We start from the raw sequence: 17,929 nt of genomic DNA on the forward strand, positions 1-17,929 counted from the left end.
TTTCTCTTTGGTATTTCAAAAAAAAAATAAAAAAACCAACACCACCAATTTAATTTTAATAAAATTGTATAATAGTGACAAATTAAATTCCATTAAAATGCTTTTATTCAAATGAATCCAATTACATCATCAAATATTTATTTCCATTAAGAACCCATGATGCATTTCATTATGAACAACATTACAAGATTATTTCCATATATCACATATTGACAAAACTATAAACCACCTAACACATTAATCTCCATCTCAATCCCACCCCCCCCTTTACTCTTCTATATATGAAATCCTCACTAATCTTGTTCATTCAACTACTACACCTCCTGATTAAGCACCAAGTCCTAATTGAACCATGTCAAGGCAAGCTCAAGGAGTCTCTTCCCTACTAGCCATTATTGCAATCTGTTCTTCATTGCCATTTCAATTTCAAATTGCAATAGCTCAATTGGCATCACCACCACTATTTTCTCCAATGAGTGGTGATGGTTCTCCATATCTCTCAACAAAATGTTTGTCTTCTGCTCTTATTGTACATGGGTGTATAGAAGAGATTACTGGGTCTCTTATTGGTGGAATATTGGACAAACTTAGTCCTGCTTGCTGTAATGGCATCAATGGCATCACACAAGATTGCATGTCTACAATGTTCCCAATCTCCTTTTTTCTACCAGCATTGCTTATGCACACTTGTGCCAGTAGTGATATGCTTGCTGAAGCACCTGTTGAAGAAACTCTGCCTTTTTAAGATAATGGAACAAGAATAAGTATGGTGTTTCCTTTGGTAATAATACTCGGTTTTCTTTAAATTAAGAATCTCTCAAATCAGCAAACGCATTTTTTGAGCTCAAGTACCGTTAAGCGTTAAGTGAGACGCGGTCACGAGAAATAAAGCAAGTGCGGACCCGACAGTCAAAACAGATAAAATTATTGTTTCAATTTGGCTTTTCTGGGTTTTTTTTAGTTGTGTTTTGCTTCCTTTCAAGAAGATGACCTTGGTTAGAAGGTATGCAGTGGCTCCTGCGCATAAATCATAAACAAAGCTGAAAATTGTATACCCACAAAGCTAGCTTATGGCATCCATCCTTGAGATTTATAATGGAAGAAGAAAAAAAGAGAATTACTGCATGTGTTCTAGGCTCCTGTACTCAAAAAACTTTCCAGTAGCATCTTAGAGAGGTTACTGGATTAAGCATAGCACATAAGAGAAATGACATCTTTCCCAGAACAAATTGGATCAGAAATCAAGTAATAATCAGATCATCCTAACAAAAAAAAAAGGATCAAAAGCAACCGCAAAAATTTTCTCACCAAGAGCAAGCAATGAATGATTTGTGTACTGTAAAGAGAACTGAAGGAATTCAAAAATTTTCTTGACCGCATCTCCCCATCTCATCTTCCTTGTGAAAACAATGCGTCCAGAGTTTGCAACAGCTAAAACAGAGAAGAGAGAGAGAGAGAGAGAGAGAGAGAGAGAGAGAGAGAGAGAGAGAGAGAGAGAGAGAGAGAGAGAGAATCTATGTTTCACCTTGTTTCAACTTCCAACTGTATCGAACCTCTGTACTGTTTCATGTCCACCAAGTCCCGCCGTGTATGAAGGTATACAAATATTTTTCTACTGTGCCTAGAATTTTCCTTAAATCTACTCAAAAGAATAAATCTGAATATTATTTCCCGCAAAGAAGTAAGCTGCAACTGTAATGTAAAAGAAATCAAAAATTTTTCCTCCCCAAAAAAATTCATTCCAGAAGGCATCTCTTGATACGGACGGAGCTTTAGTTTTAGAAAACTGTATCTTCTGCACATTATATTCTAGTCGTTAGGATCCCATTCATCATCCTGATCAAAAGCCGACGTCGTGCTGCTTTTGTCACCAGTGTCATCAGATTCTGGCTGTTCAACCACAGGACTTTCATAATCTGCTGATCCATTATTCTCAAGTTTTGCCAGTTCTACAGTCTGCCAAATGGTAAAAGTTTCTGGCTTACGCGGCATCCATTCAGGGCAATCAATCTCACCTCCGTAGAGAAATCGACCATCATCACCTTTTACCTGATGTGAATCTTCAGATGGAACTCTACAAGAGCATTCAGGCACAGGGTGTGACAGGAACGAGGTTGGTTTTGAGAGCAGAGATTCCCTGATAAGGCCTTCCTCAGCCATGCTTTTCCAAAGATGCTCCTTTACTTTACGTGTCCAATTATGCTTGGGATGGTACAGATCATCGCGGATCATGTTGAAAAACTCTTGAAGAACTTTCCTGTTCAGAAAATAAGATTCTGTGTCAGAAAATTAAAACATTGATATACACAACTCTTGTGGTGCAATAGTAAATATTGATGCTACTCAAGCTCATGTCGTGATAGAATGATAGGAGAAAACTAGCACAAACATTGTTACGTGAAGCTAAGAAAACAGTTTACGTATAAAATACTAAATATTGGTCATAAAGAGAACCAGTTTGTTTGTTTGTTCAGCAGCCACTACACTGATGATGGATACTTTCAATGAACAAAGGGATATAACTACATTTAAACCAATGCAAAATTCATCGAATGTTACCTATCTGGTCGATATGTTCTGGAAGCAGCACCCTCATACAGCCGATGTCCCATGACCAAATTTGAGAAATCTGGCCATCCACTACCATCATTATGAAAACCAGGAAAGAATGCATCTGCTTCTACGGAAACAATGTAATCAAGAGCGTCCCAAAGCAACCTGTGTGCTTGCTGCCTCAAATCCATAGGTGAAGGGTCCGGTTCAGTGTCAGTTTCTGTAATCCAACCATACCACCCTTCTTTTTCATGTTGGTAAATAGGTCGGGCCGGAGGTGGGGGAAGGGGCCGAGGACGAGGACCTGCCCTGTTCCACTCTTCTTTGAGTTGCTTTTCACTTTTGACTGGAGATGGTTGAAAATTATTTGAAGGAATACGAGTTTCAGGACCAACCAAATCAGGCAACTCAGTATTAGCATGGAAAGTACGATCCCTCGCATTTTCAAACATGGCAAGCAAAGGTATCAAGACACGTTGACCACCAAAAGTTTCAGCACCTGCTATATATATATTTGTTTGAGGATCGTAGCCCATAGCTCGAAGGAGAAGGCCAACCTGCAAAAGTTCCAACTTTATAAACAAGAGCACTTTCAAACCAAGTTTCCTGAAGAACAAAGAAACAGAGTGTTCTCCTTTCCCACTTCCATTAAAAATGCGAAAAAAACAATAAAACAGAAGGATCGAAAACAATTAAAAAACTTTCCCTACCCTCAAAAGGATGTTTAGCAACTTCATCAAATTTAGAAGCCTCTTCTAGGAAATTAGATATATACAGTGATATTTCATGGACACCAATATGAACCCAGTGTGGCTACTAGCAAGGCAAATTTGGATTACAACGAAAAGGTTGCCAAAAACTTTATTTACCAGGACATATAGAAATTAGAAATGAACAATAATAAGAAGTTCTTATATTCCAAATATGTTGACTCGACAATATGAATTTACAAAGACTACATGGAATCCAATGTAAATTCTCATTTGCTACTCAGTCTTGTCGTAAATTTGGCCATCCATGTCTCTCCACAACAACATTTCTCTCTCTTTTCTTTTATCCGCCATTTGTAATCAGAACTGCCATAATTGTTCCCAGTTCTGAGTTCAACAAGAAATCTTCTCCTCAGTGCAAAATCAGAAGTTTGACTGCCTTTTCCCTCTTCACCTTGACTTTAATATCATTGAAATTCAACTTTTGATCTTATGTTTTTTTTCTTGAAATCCAACTTCTGACCTTAGTATTCAACACGATCTAATTTTTCTTCTTGCAGCCTACTTCATAATTCTAGTGTAAACATTTATGAATTGCAAAACTGTTTATAGTGGCAAGTTGATAGTCAAACACCTCAATGATCCAGTTATGACTTACGAGCAAATACAATAGAAATGTCAAAAAAATCATTGAAAGTGTAAATGAACACTTTGTTTCAAAGTTATCATATACGCAAGAAGTCAAAAATAGGTTGGTAAAAGTGCTATTCATGGATGAAAGTTATCATGAACTCGTTACAAAAATACTCCTAACTTCTTATCGCTGACCTTAAACCATATTAAGAATTCATGGTCGAAAGTTAGCATGAACTTGTCACAAAAATACTCCTAACTTCTTATCTATGACCTTAAACCATATTAAGAACCTACACGTGTTCATGTTCATGTTCACATTCACATTCACAAACCAACCGCAAGACCAAATGAAATATCAACAAAACTATGATGAGTGACCGCGTATAGAAAATGAAGTGACCCATATATATATAGGATGTTATGTAACTGCCTCATATATTTGTATAGCAAATGGTGTTTTCAATGTGGTGACTCACCATTATATGTAGAGTAATAGAAAATTTAATTTGACATTGTCTTACAGCAAATTTATTCTTGAGTGCAAGATTTACTATGGGATTTTTATTTATTTTTCTACTAATCCTCTGGGCTCCAGTTTTCATTTCCTTTGAATGGAAAAGGTTTTATTAAAATGGGTACCATGCTGGTACTACCAAAGAAAAGATACAGCCCTAAACAGGGTCAAACAGGTCTAGCTGTTTGACCCTTGCACAAATCATGATTAACAATTTTCAGAAAAGCCAAAAAAATTAAAGTTTAAATACAATTGTCTAAAGCTAAAACGATATTCGACTCATTATCTTCAAAGACCCTCCTATTTTTCACATCCAAATTCTCCAAGCAATGGCAAGAGGGACTATGGTAAAAGGTTCTGGTGTCCTTCGAAGACATGGAAGGACATTGTGTTTGATCATATCCTTGTGTAGACATTTGACCCCTGAACTCCCGTACTTCACGTCAAGTATACCAAAGACATTACAGATAATTGAGTAGCTCGGTCTAAAATGACAAGAACAAGTGGAAGTAGAGGAAAAACTGAAAAGCACTGATACTGTCAATGTAGACATATGTGACATGTCCTGATTTATCATCATTTTGTCCCCCTTTTCCCTTAATTTTCTGCGAAGCAATTCAAGAACTAAATGAAAGGAAAGATATCTCCAATCTTTTTAATTTTTGTAGAAAGTAAATAGTGATATTTCTGTTCATCCCTAGTATACAAAGACAACTCACATGCAAAGGATGACAAGATTGAAAATGCACATATTTGCAATCTTCTTCCATGCCCATCTTTCCGTAATATGTTCATACTGTATCTTGCGTAAAGTTGTAATAAATTTCATTATAACGAGGAATAGAATATGAAATGCATAGAAATAAGTCTTTTGGCCTTGTGATAGTGGACACATATATAACGGAAAAACAATAGTAAAAACCAAAGAATTTCTTATGGGAACAAAAGTAAATATAAAAACAAGTACTATAAAGAAGTTAATATGAAGATTATCAACAATTGATAGTTTTACCCAGCATACCTCTTCTGGCAGCAGGGGACATGAGCCATTATCTCGTCGAAAGTGGGAGTCTACACTAAGTTCGTCATTGACAATTCCTTGTTTGATCATTTGCGCTCTTCGGTACTGTATGAGTTCAGTGTGCACATCCTAGAAGTACCAAGTTACAAGATGTGGTCAGGACAACTATCAAGAAGTGAGAATATGTGTTGATTCAGTCATTCAGAGCTATTTCGGTGGCAAATTTAATGAGAAGTAATCCAATCAAAGAATTTTTTCTCTTTAAAAGAATCAAGAAACACTGAAATATATTAATACAACTTAAGATTAAAGACCACAATACGAAAATGAAAGACAATAGATGACTGACCTGAAAGAGTTCTGCACAGCCATGATATGCCAACGTCTCTCTAGTAAGTCCAGGATGATATGCTATGAAAGGTTTGTGCATTTCACGATGCCTGTGGAAGAAAAGGATCAGGATGTCTGATACATCAACTGCGATAAACAATCTTAAATTGGTGGAGTGGAGGCCTCAAGTGGCAAGAAAAACCCCACAGTGTCATCGCAGCAGAGAACATTTGTTGAACTTTTCCCTCATATGAACACTGGTCATATTATGTGATAACAGCACCACTCTATACATAATTCTTTCTTTTATGCAACGTGCATTACATTCTAATCAACAGAAGAAAGTGAGAGAATTTTACTTCTTTATTATCAGTCGACCAAGCTTCTGAATTTCTGGGCGAAATTGAAGAGCATGGAAGGCAACTCTGCATCTAAGCCTTTGAAACTCAGACATGCTGGGTGGGAGCATTGACTGGAAAATGATTGTTGATTTGTAAATAAACAGAGAAAAAATAATGAAGACCATTTAAAAAGAAAAACAACGGATTGTGTGACAGTACAAAGTAATATCGCAGAAAATACTAATGTTCATATCGTCAAACACAACTACTGTGTGACAGAATGGACACGACCAAATAACCACTGACACTACCACTAATAAGTTCCAATCAGCCCAGTGAAAAAGTAATACCTTGGTTAAAATGATGAAAGACAAGTTCCTACAAGCTCAGTAGGCAAATTGAATTAACAAAGAGCACTTTAATTCCTACCTAAAAGTATTTGGGGACATCCAGAATGGGAATTGAGAAATATGCTATCACGAGTCAAAATGATGGCAAGTTTATATCGAGGGGGTAATAAAGTAGAATCTCCATCAGTCAATGTTCTTCTTCAGACAACATGATTGCAAAACTATCGACAAGTCCTAAAGGAAAAGAAGGCCAGTTCAAGGGCAAATGCTGGCATTTAGCGTCCCTAAAGCTAGCTACTTCTGCACAGCTGTGCCAAACCTTTTCCATTTAGAGGAAAAGAAAATCAGTTCAAGGGGAAGTGTTGGCACTTATGAGTCTGCAAAGCTAGCTACCTCTGCACAGCTGTGCCAAACCTTTTCCATTTAGAGGAAAAGAAAATCAGTTCAAGGGTAAGTGTTGGCACTTATGAGTCTACAAAGCTAGCTATTTCTGCACAGCTGTGTCAAACCTTCTTCCTTTTTAACCTTTACCCTTGCAAAGTTTTGATACAGATCTTTGACTGGCTGACTTTTAGTTATTGGGGCTTTGCAAAAGAGAGTCATACACACTGCAAAGAAAAATGAAGCTCACAGGAATTCTCCATTCCTAGCAATTTATAAAAATCCATGCAACCAACAGGCTAGAGTTCAGTTATTATCAGACATAATGGCTATCCATATCTAATGGTTTCAGATGTCACTGTAGTTAAGATCAGGATGATGATGAAGAAACTCAAGCACCAAGGCAGAATCCAAGCAAATATTAATACTTTTTTCATGAGGCTTCACAAAACTTATCAGCTTTTTCACTGGAGAAACATGCTGGTACAAAATAAAAAGAAAACAATTAGGAATTACAGAGCACAAAGCCCATTATTCTATATTTTTTCTCAAAAACCTCAATGGGTATTCCAATTTTTAATGTAATGCAGACTAACCTAACTGCCTAACTGGTGCATGCAATACTTTAGTGCGAAATAACTAAAAAGAGTAAAAAATATCTGACGAAACCAAAAGGCTTTATAAGAAGTTTTTTGAGCTCTCAAACTATTAAGTCAAGAGGACTTTGGTTAGGATTTCCTAGTTGAAAGATGATCTCAAATCAAACCCAAAGACTGGAAATGGAAAAATAAAATACGTATAGAAAAAGGGAACAACAGAGAGAAAAGGAGTTATTTTTGTAGAACTACCATATATTAATGCAGCAAGTGCTGATGATGGCTAGAATACTGAAGTCTCCTCAGTTGATAATGAGGCATTAATTATTACAGAATATGTTTCTCTTATACAATATTAATTCAACTTGGAAAGTGCTTTCATTGTTGGAATGAAAAGACTTGGCCACAATGCATGTGTATGGGCAATTTTGGGCTCAAACCAACTAAAGGTGCGCTAGAGTACATATTTCCTAAAACACCAATTATATGGAACTATGCTGAGAAGTTACTTCGATACCGCCAGTACTTTTAAAAGGACAACTACCACTTGAGTGTCAGGGGCTATTGGAGGAGGCTGGACTCTATTCTATAATATATTAGAATCTTAAAGCACCATGGTCTAGTAAAAGTAACAAAAGCAAAGTTATTTCTCTTAATGTTAAGAAATTGATCAAGTACTTTAGGATTTTTCAGCCTCTACCATTTGCTTTTTGCTTAGGGCAAACATGTTGCTTGATGGCCAACAGGCCAAGTATATCTCTATACTTAGCAAGCAATTTTAGAACAGCAAAGTTGAAAAGTAGTTGCCAACTAATAAAGTCAAAGCACATGAAAATCACTAACATGTGGAATAAGACATAATAAAATATTTACAATTTCACTTTAATGCAAACCATCATACAAAATGCAAAGCGCCACACAATTGTCCCAGCTAAGAAATAACCAAAGCTCTACCACGTGGAAACATTATAAGGATCAAATCCATCAAAACGACTGATGACTCCTAAACAAACAAATAGTTTGGGATGTATCAACTAATACTTTGTTTAATAAAGATATTAGCCAACCTGCAGGCATCCTCCGTCCGTAATAACCAGGCCAATAGCCTTTACTTTCTTAAGCTCTGGCAGAACTTCTTTCATATAAAAATTTGGAGAAGCAAAACCTTTTGGCTTAAATGTAGGGATCTCATTCCTCTTTCTAGCGGCCTTCAAATCCTCAGGTAGGCTCTTCACGATGATTACATCTTTTGAGAGTGATGCTATGAACTCATCCTCGTTATAGAGATACGAAAAGCTTTTGAATTTGTGACTGTATAGTCATATACAAAATGTAAGGAGCAGAAAACAACAAAGCTGAGGAGCAGAAAAGATGACTGTTAAAGCTGTTAGCCATTAACATAGATAGACAGCGTAAATACCTAATGTGTTTCGATCGAGTACTTTCTTGGATTTCTGGAATGACAAGAGTAGCATTGAGAAGCCTGGATATGGCGACAAGATCACAGATCTAGAAAATAAACAAAAGTGTTACAAAATTTCTTTGACTATTATATTTAAGATGGCTTACATAAATGGAATGAATCATACCGAAGATCTTATCTTTGCAAAGCCACCAAAAATTTTTGCATAGATGAAACCATTGTTCTTTTCTCTTGGAACTGTCAACATAAATTATAGAGAATGAAAACAAGGAAAGAAAAAAGAAACCAAGAAGGTCAGAAAGCTAGGGTTAAATCCAATCATATATGTACAAGAAGATGAATCACAGGTTAGGAAGATAATGAAGAAGATGAGAGAACAGAGAAGGCTTTGTCGTGAGAGTGTAAAGAATATTTTTTATTTCTTACTTTTTTTCTAGCACAGATACACTCTATATATATATATAAATTACACGCAGATACAATACCCTAAATACTAAATTACCAAACTACCCTTAACTCTCATGACACTCCCCCTCAAGCTGGAGCATAGATGTTAGTCATGCCCAGCTTGTTACAAATAAACCCAACCCGAGCCCCAGCTAGAGATTTAGTGAAGATATCAGCTAGTTGGTCAGTAGTCCTCACAGATTTCAATACAACCTTCTTTACTTCAACCTTCTCACGCACAAAGTGACAATCAACTTCTATATGCTTCGTCCTCTCGTGAAAGACAGGATTCGAGGCAATATGAATAGCGGCCTGATTATCACACCACAAATGAGATCCAACCCGCTGCCCATATCCCAATTCTTTCATTAGTTGTCTCACATAACATATTTCAGCCACTGTGTGAGCCATAGCCCTGTATTCGGACTCCGCACTTGACCGAGCTACCACAGATTGTTTCTTGCTCTTCCAAGAAATTAGATTACCACCTACAAACACACAATATCCAGTAGTAGACTTCCGGTCACTAAGAGAACCTGCCCAATCAGCATCCGAAAAAGCCTCAACCCTCACATGATTGTGGTTTGCGTATAGCAAACCCAAACCCGGAGCACCTTTAAGATATCGTAAAATATGTAAAACAGCCTCCCAATGAGGTACTCTTGGACTGGACATAAATCTGCTCACCACACTAACTGAGAATGATATATCTGGACGAGTCACTCCAAGATAATTTAATCGGCCCACAAGCCGTCTATATTGTTCAGGATCATCAAAACTATCACCCTCATCAGGAAGAAGCTTCACCCCGGGCACCATAGGAGAGTCACATGGCTTTGCGTCACTCATCCCAGTATCTTGTAACAAATCCAAAACATATTTTCTTTGAGACAATAATATCCCACGCTTACCTCGGGCCAGTTCCACACCCAAAAAATAGCGTAAAAGACCTAGATCCTTAGTCTGAAAATGACTTTGCAGAAAATTCTTTAATGAAGATATGCCGCCTACATTACTTCCTGTAATCACAATGTCATCTACATAGACCACCAACAAAATGCTCCCTACACTCGATTGCTGGTAGAACACTGAATGATCTTTTGCAGACCTTCTCATACCAAACTTGCGAACTACTTCAGTAAATCGACCAAACCAAGCTCGTGGAGATTGTTTCAAGCCATATAAAGCTTTCTTCAACCTACAGACCATACCCGACTCCCCCTGAGCAATAAACCCAGGTGGTTGCTCCAAATAAACTTCTTCGTGGAGATCGCCATGAAGAAAGGCATTCTTCACATCAAGCTGATGTAAAGGCCAATCATATGTGGCAGCAAGAGAAAGAAGAAGACGAACAGAAGTAAACTTGGCAACTGGAGAGAACGTATCAGTATAGTCAACTCCATATGTTTGGGCATAGCCCTTGGCCACCAGACGCGCCTTAAGGCGGGCAACAGACCCATCAGGATTAGTTTTCACTGTATAAACCCATTTACTACCAATAGCCTTCTTCCCAAGAGGTAACGGCACAAGATCCCAAGTATGATTCCTGTCCAGAGCAGTCATTTCATCCTGCATAGCAGAGAGCCAACCAGGATTGGACAGAGCCTCAGTAACAGATCGAGGAATGGGAATAGAATCGAGAGCCGAAACAAAAGTTCGCAGAGACTCAGAGACTCCTGCATAGGAAATAGTGGCAGATAACGGATACGTGGCACACTGGCGTTTCCCTTTCCGAAGAGCAATAGGGATATCAACATCAGCTGGGACCTCGGGTCCAGGGTCTAGATCAGTCGAGGAGACCGATGATGGAGATGGCCCCACTTCCGAAGGAACTGATGGACCATACTGAACTACCTGACGAGGACCACGAGTATAAGTCCGCAACTGGGGAGAAGAACTAGGTGAACTAGACAAGGACGACTCGGGAGTCCGCACAAGATCATACACCAAACACTCATCAAGATCAGAAGAGGGAGACGAAGATGGGAAAGACCCGGGAGGAGAGGAGTGAGAGGAATAGGCAATAGACTCATCAAAAACAACATCTGAGGAAACGAGATATCGTCTCAATTCGGGAGAGAAGCATCGATAACCCTTTTGAGTACGAGAGTATCCAAGAAAAATACAGCGCAACGACTTAGGATCCAATTTAGTAAGATGGGGACGAATATCCCGAACATAACAAGTACAACCAAAGACCCGGACCGGGAGAGAGTGAAGCACATCACTCGGAAATAAGAGTTGATAGGGAATTTTGCCAAGGAGAACAGACGAAGGCATTCTATTAATGAGATAGGTGGCAGTGAGAACAGCATCACTCCAAAAAATTTTAGAAACTCGCATGTGGAACATAAGAGCACGGGCAACCTCCATAAGATGACGATTTTTACGTTCAGCCACCCCATTTTGTTGAGGGGTGTCCGGACAAGAAGATTGATGGAGAATACCTTTACTAGACAAGAAAGAAGACATATCAGTGGATAGATATTCTTTAGCATTATCACTCCGCAGGATACGGATGCATAAAGAATGTTGAGTACAAATTTCAGCATAGAATGAACAAAAAATAGAGAACAAATCTGAACGTTTTTTCATTAAATATACCCAAGTAGTACGAGAATAATCATCCACAAAAGTAACAAAATATCGATAACCTGATTGTGACACAATTGGACAGGGACCCCAAATATCAGAATGAACTAAGTCAAAAGGAGCACAAGCTCGTTTAACTCTCCTAGACACATAAGACCTGCGATGATGTTTCGCAAACTGACAAGACTCACAAGACAACAGTTGTAACGAAGATAAAGAAGGACACAAAAGCTTTAAGCTGGGAAGAGCAGGATGACCAAAACGACAATGAAGCTCCATAGGAGAAGGAGGACTCGACACCAGCAAGGAAGAAGGAGGTTCATCATCCAAAACATAGAGCCCGCCGGAAGTGAGACGACCTCTACCAATCATCCTCTTCGTAGACTGATCCTGAAAGACACAATGATCAGAAAAAAATGTTATTGAACATTTAAGTGCCTTTGTAAGGGCACTCACAGAGAGTAAATTGAAAGAAAATGAGGATAAAGTGAGAACGGAGTCCAAATGCAAAGTAGAAGTAGGAGATGCAGTGCCAATCCCCTTCACCTCCACAAACGTCCCATTAGCAACCCGCACAGCAGGATGAGACGATGTGGAAGAATATGTATCCAGAATACCTGGGTTCCCAGTCATATGGTCTGAAGCACCAGAGTCTATAACCCAGGCACGAGGGGAAACCGACATAAGAGCAGAGGCATTAGTCGCAGCAGAAGCTATCGAACCAGTAGAGACAGATAACTGACTCATTATGCGGGAATACTCAGCAGCAGACAGACTAACACGCCCCTCATCTGAAGTAGAAGATGTAGAGGAAAGATTCAAATCATGAACACCTGAGGCCACACTAGAAGCCACATTGGCAGAACGAACAGGGGGTGGTTTGCCATGCAACTTCCAACACCTGTCACGAGTATGACCCACTCCACCACAATGATAACATGTAAACTTGCCATCGGGACCACGACCACTACGGCCACCACGACCACCACGACCACCACGTGCATCATAAGATGATTGACCAATCAACCCAGACCGCTCGGAGATACCTGGTGTGAAAGAAGCAGGTCTAACAGATCGATTAGCCCGTGAGAATGCTTCAGTAAGGGATATCTCACCACTAGCAAGAATTTGGGACCGTGCAGAATCATACTCAGATTGCATGCCACTCAGGAATGCAATAATAGCCAACTGCTCCCTCTGTTGGCGCCTTCTCTCAAGATCAAGATCCAGGGGCATCAAGGAATTGAACTCCTCATAGACTTTCTTGAAAGATGCAAAATAATCACTCAGATTAGACTCCTTCTGTTTAGGCCGAAAGAAGGATAATGCAACATCATACAATCGATTCATATCATCCTTTCCAGAATACAGAACGCCCAAATATTCCCAAATTTCCTTCACGGTATCACAATGTGTCACTAACTCAGAGACCTTTGGGTCCATAGAATTCAGAATTTGACCATACAAACGGGCATCATCACGCAGCCACACCTTATTTCCAGCAGCATCAGTTATAGAGTCAGGGGCTGTACCAGTGAGATGATCTTCTTTGTCCATGCCCCGGACCACAACCTGGATAATTTTGCGCCAGTGCTGATAATTAGGACCAGTTAATCTCTGGTCAGTTAACTTGGTTGAAGTGGCAACCACATCAGTAACACTAACTTTCTTCTCCGCCTCACTCATGATGACGTAGTATTCCACTAACAACACACTGGAATATAAACCCAGAATCCACAAAACAAATCTGAAACCTTCTTGCTCACCACAAAAAAAAATCAACCTCAAACCAAAAGACCCATCAATACCAGGGCAAGAAACGAGCAAGAGGGAGACATATCCAGTAATTTTCAGCACATAAAATCACATTCCGGTGACAGTGTGTCTACCGACGGTGGCGCGTGAAAGTCACGCGCCTCTCCGATGGACCCGCAAACCTCCGCCGAGAAGTATCTTCCGCCGACGAAGCTTTTAGTAAACTAGAGTTTTTCGAACTGACCTCTGTAGCACCGTAGATCGACGATTCACCTCAACTCTGGTAGTCTCATCTAACTTCGTATTCTGGGCAGCAGTGAAGACCCAATCACGTAGACAGCAGCAAATACCAGAAAAGTGATCTAACCAAGCTCCGATACCATGTACAAGAAGATGAATCACAGGTTAGGAAGATAATGAAGAAGATGAGAGAACAGAGAAGGCTTTGTCGTGAGAGTGTAAAGAATATTTTTTATTTCTTACTTTTTTTCTAGCACAGATACACTCTATATATATATATAAATTACACGCAGATACAATACCCTAAATACTAAATTACCAAACTACCCTTAACTCTCATGACAATATAGTTGAGTGGAGCCTTCGAGAACAACTAAAGCATGCAAAGTTATCCGGTTCTACAAAGATTTTAACAGAGAAAAGACTACAGCTTTGATAAAATGGAATCATATTAGGTAAAGACAACAAGAAGTAGCTTTCAATATATTTTTGTTTCCACCATATTTGGTATTCCTGCAGGAATTTATGCTGTTAGCAACACAAAAATAATGAAGAAAGACAGCTAGATGAAAGTCATTAAACTAATACCAATCAATCTGCTTGAGTCGTGCTTCGTTTTAAAGCTAAATAATCCCTGCTAATAGTTTGTTGTGCAATTGAAAATAAGAAGCTGGAAGTCTCTCCTAGAGAAGCTGGAAGCCCCGATAATAGTAACATTTGTGTCGGAATAAACATTCAAACCTTATCATATTTTTCCCTTAGATATTATTACACCAAATCAATTCCATCAAAACATCTTCCAGATAGGGTAAATTTCAACTGTAGCAACTTCTTTAAATTAATTATCATCCATGTTTCTAACAAGCATAAAGCTAAATGAAGATAACCAATCAATAGGCAGTCTAAACACAGAAAAATTTATAATGTCCGGTTGACGTCTTTTTTAGGTTAAGTGGGGAAGTGGGAAATACCAACGCAATACATAATGGTACAGTGGAATATAAGCGTAGAAAAACCACAACTAACATATTTTCCTCATGTCATCATAAATAGTAATGTGGAACTTTTAGATTCTTGTATTCAAAGGTCAGTCGACAGCTTTTTTACACGCCATATTTTCTATATTAAACAGAAAATTTTCCAATAACTTAGACATAAATAAATAAATCTCCAAAAAGGAATAACAGCAGGATATCTACACACACACTTTTACTAATCTCACTCACAGTAACTTGCATCCATGCCAAAAACAACAAGATATAAAAAAATAATAATAATATTGGGAATACGCATCCAATACATAAATCAATAATATAGATCCTTTTCTTTTTCTCTGTTATTATACCTTGCTATGGCCATTGGTTTCAAAATAACAGACTACCCTGCCTATCATCCAAATTTTGCAATTGCAAGTAGTCTTTGGACAGTGATACAATATGCACGGTCCATAGATCCTAACCCCCCTCCCTTCCCAAATCTAAATCTATCTAATTGACATCATGTACATAGAAACAAGCATTAAAATATTCTTCTGCAAGCCGACTAAAATTTAAATGAATTTCAGGGGCGGAAAGTTACATAACAACAAGCCCTTTGAGGTCAAGTTGCATCTGACTGTTTCCTTTTGCCACCTCTGTATGGTTCTTGACATATCATGCCAAATATATGTCATTCAAATTTCAAACCACAAACAATTGTTATATCTTCAGGTTATCATGTTGGTGCTCACCATCAAGTACAAAATCCTAATGCCATAAATGAAGTTTACAATTTATGCCGCACAAGTGAAAAGAAGTAGGGTTGGCTTGACATTTGCTTATTCTCTCCAGCAAATAACGCAAGTGTAAACAATCCCAAACCAATCCTTAGTACGTTAATTTAAATAAAGCCAACATAACCACATTTGGCACCACTAGATACTCTCAAGAATCTTTTGTTTGTACATATGATGATAAACATAAGCAATCTGTTCATACAAAATCACCGCTGAAGAATTAAATGTTACATTATTCCTCCTTTGGAAATTAAGTGGACTTTTTCAACTTAATAACAGACCTCTCTCATCCAAGTTGTTGTCGTCAACTATATCCATCGATAATTTGAAATGGACCCAATCAAGACTGCGAATATACAAATAATTCTGCTAAAAATTGCAATTCAGAAAGATGAGTTGAATGCACACTTAAATGTGCTCCATTGACAATAACTATAAACGTTCCCCATAACCAGACAATCCAAATTTACTTCATATGCATGCATTTTAAAATAACTATACATACAAATTTCAATAAGATAAACATAATCAATACAAGTTCTTCATTATTTCAGACTGAAGAAATTCTAAATGCTTGCTCAAACTGACAACAAATAAGAACTAAAGTTAACAAAATTAGGCAGCCTGAACAAAATCAATTACCAGGATAGCTGCCTCTGGGATTGGCATAAGGCCTCAAAGGCTCTAAAGACCTCACAGGCTCCCACTGGTAAAACCTCCATAGAGGACGCTGTAATATTACCCCTAGAAAATTAGAAAGAAAAAAAAAAACCAAAGGAAATGTACAAGAAAGCTGACAACAAATTAATCAAGAACCCACCGGCCTCTTAGCGTATATAGGAGTCTCCACCTCCCAAGGCAACCTCAACCTATTATTACATGTGATGGCAAGGTGCACCAACCCAGATACAAGTGATAACAACACCACGAACAAAACCATCCGCTTTCGAGTGAACGACACCATCTTCGCTCACGACATAATACTTTGAATCAAATCCCACAAAAGCCCTACATTCCCAATTCGAATAACAAAACAACGGAATCAGTAATCAAGAAACGGAAAACAAATCAAGAAGAATATAAAGAAACTTAAATCCCACGTACCCAGAAAAGCGTAGAAGCTCAAAAGTCAAAAGAAGATAACTATTTACAAAGTATATAATAGCTCAAAAAGAGAAAAACCTCGAGATTCGAAACTGGGTTTTTCTCGAGAAACAAACAGGGTCGGAAATTTGGAATCTTGAATGCAATCAAGAATCGCTTCTCTTCCTGAAAATGATATCAGAGAGAGTTTGTACGCTAGAGAACGATTTTTGCAGATGTGATTGGTTCGGTTAGATTTGATATTGAAAGGAGATCAATGAACTAAAAGGTAGTTGAAAATGAAATCTAAAGAAAAGGTTCGGTTCGTCGCTTCTTGAAGTATCAAACTCTGAAGCGCTAAAACTGTGAACAGAGAGAAGACAGAGAGTACTATTACTAGGAAAATAGAAATAAAAAAACTTACTGTGCATTACCACCGATTTTTAATTAATTAATTAATTACTTCTTTTGTCATTTCATTTGCTTAAAGTATTTTTTATACTTTGCTTATTTATTTATTTTTCTTTAATCCTATGATTAAGAAGCTTAATTTGAAGATTTAGGCTATGATTGGATAATATTTTCCAGAGTTAAATAGAACGGGTTAAGTAGGAGGCAATGGTTCCACCATTCTTGAATTAGAAAGGGGAGAGTTTAGTATGGTATGATGAACAAGTGAATTTTTCCTTCTACTACTATCATTTAATCATATTTGTTGCCCCAAATTGGGGGTGTTTATCAGGTAGGAGAAATTATTTAATTTTTATTTCATATTTGTCCCTTCAATTTTCATATTAATTTATAGAGTACTAGATTAGATATGATCACATATAAGTAAATGACTCGTTTTTAAGTTAACTCTCTTTCTGTCCAAGCAAAGGTCAGTAATGGTTGTCTCCCTCACATAAGAGCTTGTCTCTTAAGTTAACTACCCCTTCCTTAACCCCTCATTTTTCAAATCCAAGCAAAACCCTAAAGAAAACTCTCAGGCAGAGCCCACATTAAATTTGCTCTCTCTCTCTCTCTTTTTTTGCAGATGAAAGAAATGGTGTGTTTATTTATGTTTAGGTGTTTTAGAGAAAAGACCTTATTTTGGAACATATTTAGTTCACAGTGAAAATTCTGGAAAATATGATTTTATGGTAACATTAAGAACATACACTGAATGTCAGCTAGGGGGGAA

General features: G+C 37.9%; 2 protein-coding genes across 2 annotated transcripts; one reads left to right on the plus strand and one right to left on the minus strand.

The window, feature by feature from the left end:
- The first annotated feature begins 352 nt into the window (after window positions 1–352).
- LOC119996879 lies at window positions 353–745 on the plus strand. The gene has a single exon (XM_038843660.1). The coding sequence runs from the start codon at window positions 353–355 to the stop codon at window positions 743–745; it is 393 nt and encodes a 130-aa protein (XP_038699588.1).
- Window positions 746–1,503: 758 nt separating this feature from the next.
- LOC119997136 (protein EMBRYO SAC DEVELOPMENT ARREST 30-like) lies at window positions 1,504–17,120 on the minus strand. The gene is made up of 11 exons (XM_038843964.1): window positions 16,768–17,120; window positions 16,484–16,671; window positions 16,306–16,393; window positions 9,022–9,092; window positions 8,853–8,941; window positions 8,500–8,743; window positions 6,124–6,236; window positions 5,784–5,874; window positions 5,435–5,563; window positions 2,560–3,110; window positions 1,504–2,257 (listed from the first exon to the last, which is right to left on the minus strand). Exons 2-11 carry the CDS (start codon window positions 16,625–16,627, stop codon window positions 1,810–1,812), a joined length of 1,968 nt encoding a protein of 655 aa, XP_038699892.1. The 5' UTR covers window positions 16,628–16,671; window positions 16,768–17,120; the 3' UTR covers window positions 1,504–1,809.
- Between the last annotated feature and the right edge of the window lie 809 nt (window positions 17,121–17,929).

This window comes from Tripterygium wilfordii, chromosome 4 (genome assembly GCF_013401445.1).
Source record: "Tripterygium wilfordii isolate XIE 37 chromosome 4, ASM1340144v1, whole genome shotgun sequence".
Taxonomy (NCBI): domain Eukaryota; kingdom Viridiplantae; phylum Streptophyta; class Magnoliopsida; order Celastrales; family Celastraceae; genus Tripterygium; species Tripterygium wilfordii.

Excerpts from the sequence above, each read along its gene's own strand:
- LOC119997136 (XM_038843964.1), bottom strand. The coding sequence starts at position 16,627 with ATGGTGTCGTTCACTCGAAAGCGGATGGTTTTGTTCGTGGTGTTGTTA. Across the intron at positions 9,093-16,305 it reads TCCCAGAGGCAGCTATCCTG|TTCCAAGAGAAAAGAACAAT; the intron begins GTAATTGATTTT and ends TTATGTTGACAG. Across the intron at positions 2,258-2,559 it reads AGAACATATCGACCAGATAG|GAAAGTTCTTCAAGAGTTTT; the intron begins GTAACATTCGAT and ends TTTTCTGAACAG.
- LOC119996879 (XM_038843660.1), top strand. The coding sequence starts at position 353 with ATGTCAAGGCAAGCTCAAGGAGTCTCTTCCCTACTAGCCATTATTGCA.